This window comes from Eimeria necatrix, genomic scaffold (genome assembly GCF_000499385.1).
Source record: "Eimeria necatrix Houghton genomic scaffold, Enh_scaff326, whole genome shotgun sequence".
In the NCBI taxonomy this organism is placed as follows: Eukaryota; Apicomplexa; class Conoidasida; order Eucoccidiorida; family Eimeriidae; genus Eimeria; species Eimeria necatrix.
The window spans coordinates 1313-6079 of NW_013655323.1; the positions used below are offsets into that span (position 1 = coordinate 1313).

A 4767-nucleotide genomic window follows, 5' to 3' on the forward strand; every position below is an offset into this window, starting at 1 on the left:
AAGGGGCCCCCTCTGGGGGCCCCTTAAACTGAGGGGGCCCCCACTGAGAAAGCTTTGCAACAAAAGGACCCATACAAAGGGTCACTGCAGCCACAAGAGGGGCCCCCCAAGGGGCCCCCTGGGGGGCCCCCGTCACTAGGGGGGCCCCATGGGGGGCCCCCCTCACTAAGGGGGCCCCTTGGGGGGCCCCTCGGCGCAGCTTGGCCTGCGTGCCTGAGAGATGAGGGTTTGGAAACGAGGGTTTAGGGTTTAGGGTTTAAGTCTTGGCAGCGCGAACAGAGCGGCTGGCAGCGGCTGCTAGTGCTGCAGGCAAATAGCAGCAGCAGCTGCAGCAGCAGCAGCTGCAGCAGCAGCAGCGGCAGCAGCTGCTGCAGCAGCAGCAGCAGCAGCTGCAGCAGCTGCTACAGGCTTATGGCCACTTGGTTGATGTCATAATCATAAACTGCTGCTGCGCCTGCTTCTCTAAAGCCAGCAGGGTAGACACGGAGGCGGCAATCTCCTGCAGCAGCAGCAGCAGCAGCAGCAGCAGCAGCAGAAGCAGCAGCAGCAGCAGCAGCAGCAGCAGCAGACGCAGCAGCAGCAGACGCAGCAGCAGCAGAGGGGCGTATAAGTCGGCTGCCCACAAACCCTTGCAAGCCCTAGAAAGCGTCTGCAGCTGCTGCTGTGGACGCCCGACCGCAACAAACGCTAAACCCCAAACCCTAAACCCTAAACCCTAAACCCTAAACCCTAAACCCTAAACCCTACTTGGAGATGCTTGCGGGTGGCAGCATTGCCCTGCTCAGTTTTGTGCTGTCCATACACCGGAAGTTCCGCCTGCTTTGCGGCGCCGCGCTGTCTTCGGGCGTCTGCAGCGCCACAAAACCCTAAACCCTAAACCCTAAACCCTAAACCCTAAGCCCTTGAAGTTAAGCCCAAACCCCAAGCTGCAGCCCCCCTCCCCGAAGCTCTTATCCCTGAAATCCAAACCCTAAACCCTAAACCCTAAACCCTCGACAGCACACCTGCCAGAAGTTGCGGCTCATCATACCAAATGGTGCAGCCGCCCTGCACACAAAACCCCAAACCCTAAACCCTAAACCCTAAACCCTAAACCCTAGACGCTGTTTGGGGCTGGACAGTTGAGACAAAGGGCGTCTCGAGGAGGACAGAAACGGGCCAGAGCCCAGGGCTCATCCGGCGCGAGGGTTTAGGGTTTAGGGTTTAGGGTTTAGGGTTTAGGGTTTAGTTCCCACATCTTGGGCAAGCCGCCTGTCGGTGCAGCCTCTCCCTCTGTCAGGGCAAGAGTGATACCTGAAGAGAAAATAAAAAAAACAAATATAAACAACAAAATAAATAAAACAAAACCCTAAACCCTAAACCCTAAACCCTAAACCCTAAATGAAGACAAGAAGTCAAGGAAGGAGTTGCAGTGCAGCGCGAGGCACAGAAGGGTTTGGGGTTTAGGGTTTGGCGGCCAGGGCTTGGACTTGCACATTAGGGTTTCGGCCAGGGCAGCTAGGGTTTAGGGTTTAGGGTTTAGGGTTTAGGGTTTAGGCAGCACTGCTGCATCGAAGTCAGGCCCGGGCCAAGACCCCACGCCCTACGCCCCACGCCCAGGGGCCCTAGAGCCCACGCCATTGGGCCCCAGGACTTAGGGTTTGGAGCTTAGGGTTTAGGGTTTAGGGTTTAGGGTTTAGGGTTTACCAAACCCTCTCCTTGTGAGTAGAAACTATGCAAACCGCCAACCCCATACACTCCGCTCGGCCCACGCGGCCCACGCGGTGGAAAAACTGTTCGGGCGAATCCGGCAGAGTCAGCATTATAAGAAAAGGGAGGTTCTGCGCAAACCCTAAACCCTAAACCCTAAACCCTAAACCCTAAACCCTAAACCCTAAACCCTGGACCCCTGGCCGTGGCTGTCTGAGGATATTTTGTGCAAACCCTGAAGCACAGGAATTTGGAACCCTAAACCCTAAAACAGGCATTTTCAGGAAACAGGGATTCTGCGCAAACCCCAAACCCTAAACCCTAAACCCCAAACCCTAATCCCTCGGCGCTGGCCTTCGGAGCGGCTCTGCGCAGCCCCCAAACCCCCAACCCTAAACCCTAAACCCTAAACCCTAAACCCTAAACTCCCAAGCAGGAGGCGCTTTTGAGTTTCGCACGAGCGGCGCTGCGCGAGGGAGCGAGAGTCTAGGGTTTAGGGTTTAGGGTTTGGGGCTAGAAAGGCCCAAGGGGAGAATAAAAAGAAAAAAGAATAAAAAGAATAAAAAGAATAAAAAGAATAAAAAGAATAAAAAGAATTAAATTATATTAAATAAAAGAACTAAATCACCTTTATGTCAATTCCTCTTGCAGCCACATCTGTGCAAATCAAAAAGCGCGCATCTCCCGCTTTGAAGTGCTGTACGTACACCCGAAAAAGAGGCCACAGAGCTTCACTTTTTAAAATTCTTTTTTCATTTTATTTTAAAATGTAAAAACAATTTAACATTTGAGAAGTTATTATTATTCGGGTGAATGTGAATATAAATGCGCAAATATAAAGGCATTTGCGCGCGATTATTTTTTATTTGCAAAATAAAACATTTTTGCAAATATTTTTTCAAACATTTCTGCGAATTTCCTCAACAGCAGAAATGAACTAAAGATGAAACTCTTTTTCAATTTGATTTATAAAAAAGCAAAAAGAAAGAAGAGAGTTACAATCCTAAAGCCGAGTTCAGGCACATGTATAGGCAGCTATTTGAGGTGTATAGGCAGCTATTTGAGGTGTATAGGCAGCTATTTGAGGTGTATAGGCAGCTATTTTGGGTGTATAGGCAGCTGGGGTGTATAGGCAGCTATTTGAGGTGTATAGGCAGCTATTTGAGGTGTATAGAAGGCTATTTGAGGTGTACAGGCAGCTATTTGAGGCGTATAGGCAGCTCTTTGAGGTGTATAGGCAGCTCTTTGAGGTGTATAGACACCTCAAGATTGGCATATCTCTCTTGGTTCGAACGCATGCCGGCAACGACGACGCATGCGTAGGGGTTTTCCTTTCCAGATTCCATCTTTCCTAAAAAAGAAGACAGCAAACCCTAAACCCTAAACCCTAGCCCCTGACCTGAATCCCTGCATCGAAACCGGGGGGAATGCAACGAAGACTGGCGAGCAGAAGCAGCTTTTGCGGTTTAGGGTTTGGAGCAGTGGCGTTCAGTTTAGCGCCTAGGGTTTAGGGTTTAGGGTTTAGGGTTTAGGGTTGCAGGCACCAAAAAAGAGAGAAAGAAGCTTTTAGAAAGCGGAAAAAGAGAAGAAAGAAACAAAAGAGACAAGGCCGAAGAAGAAGACAGAAAGAAAAGAAAAAGGAAAGAAAAAGAAAAGAAAAAGGAAAGAAAAAGAAAAGAAAAAGAAAAGAAAAAAAAGAAAAAGACAAAACCCTCGCCTGAAAACTTCTTGCCGCCCCCCAACTTCAAAAGAAACTTCTCCATCAAATCGCAGTCTTGATTAGTTCGACAAACAATCATGCAAGAGTCCATCTTGAGGGCATCAGCGATGGCCACGGCTGCCTGCGAAGCAGCAGCAGCCTAGGGTTTAGGGTTTGGGGTTTAGGGTTTGGGGTTTAGGGTTTGGGGTTTAGGGTTTGGGGCTGGGGCTGGGCCGCGCGAGGCCAACACGCAGACGCCAGGGGCTTTGGTAGAGGGGTTGGACTTCTCGCTTTGGGGGCAAAGCTAGGGTTTAGGGTTTAGGGTTTAGGGTTTAGGGTTTGGGGTTTGAGGTGCTTGGTTTGGCAGGGGCACAGCTAGGGTTTAGGGTTTAGGGTTTGGTACTTGGGGCTTGAGGAACTTGGTTCGGCAGGACAAGAAGTCGGGGTCCTTGCAGGTCACAGCAGCAGCAGCAGCAGCACCTGCTGCTGCTGCTGCTGCTGCTGCTGCTGCCTGCCCCACATGCACCCCGTCAGTCTCGGGGGGCCCCACAGAGGTGTCGAAGGGAAGCGCGCACTGCAGCCCCTGAGCCAACAACGCATGCATGCAGCCCCAAAACGCATGCATGCATGCATGCATGCATGCATGCATGCATGCATGCATGGTGTGCATGCATGCATGCATAGTGTGCATGCAATCTCTGGCTGGCGCCCCTGCATGCATGCATGCATGCATGCATGCATGCATGCACGTCGAATGTCGACGCGCTGCCACTGCCTCTGCCTGCTTCGCAGGGGCACAGCTAGGGTTTAGGGTTTAGGGTTTGGTACTTGGGGCTTGAGGAACTTGGTTCGGCAGGACAAGAAGTCGGGGTCCTTGCAGGTCACAGCAGCAGCAGCAGCAGCACCTGCTGCTGCTGCTGCTGCTGCTGCTGCTGCCTGCCCCACATGCACCCCGTCAGTCTCGGGGGGCCCCACAGAGGTGTCGAAGGGAAGCGCGCACTGCAGCCCCTGAGCCAACAACGCATGCATGCAGCCCCAAAACGCATGCATGCATGCATGCATGCATGCATGCATGCATGCATGCATGGTGTGCATGCATGCATGCATAGTGTGCATGCAATCTCTGGCTGGCGCCCCTGCATGCATGCATGCATGCATGCATGCATGCATGCACGTCGAATGTCGACGCGCTGCCACTGCCTCTGCCTGCTTGGCTATCTGCCAGCAGGTCTATTTGCATGCATGCATGCATGCAATCCCGCATGCATGCATGCATGCACGCGTGCATGCATGCATGCATGCATGCATAGTGTGCATATGTGTTTGTGTATTTTGCTATTTGTGGTGCCTCTTTCTGGCTTCGCGCTGCGCAGGCGTTT

The 4767-nt window shown here is 52.1% G+C and overlaps 1 protein-coding gene across 1 annotated transcript in view; it reads right to left on the reverse strand.

Annotated features, from left to right (window-relative positions):
• Positions 1-401: 401 nt before the first annotated feature.
• The window catches only part of ENH_00043660 (ATP-dependent RNA helicase DDX family protein, putative), a gene marked incomplete at both ends in the record, with an annotated part of 7948 nt that continues 3582 nt past the window's right edge, over positions 402-4767 (reverse strand). The window contains 10 exons of the mRNA XM_013585393.1: positions 402-462; positions 748-848; positions 1005-1047; positions 1236-1293; positions 1736-1820; positions 2318-2386; positions 2952-3062; positions 3483-3530; positions 3792-3971; positions 4217-4396. Coding sequence (XP_013440847.1) covers positions 402-462; positions 748-848; positions 1005-1047; positions 1236-1293; positions 1736-1820; positions 2318-2386; positions 2952-3062; positions 3483-3530; positions 3792-3971; positions 4217-4396 — 936 coding nt within the window. The remainder of the gene's footprint in view (positions 463-747; positions 849-1004; positions 1048-1235; positions 1294-1735; positions 1821-2317; positions 2387-2951; positions 3063-3482; positions 3531-3791; positions 3972-4216; positions 4397-4767) is intronic.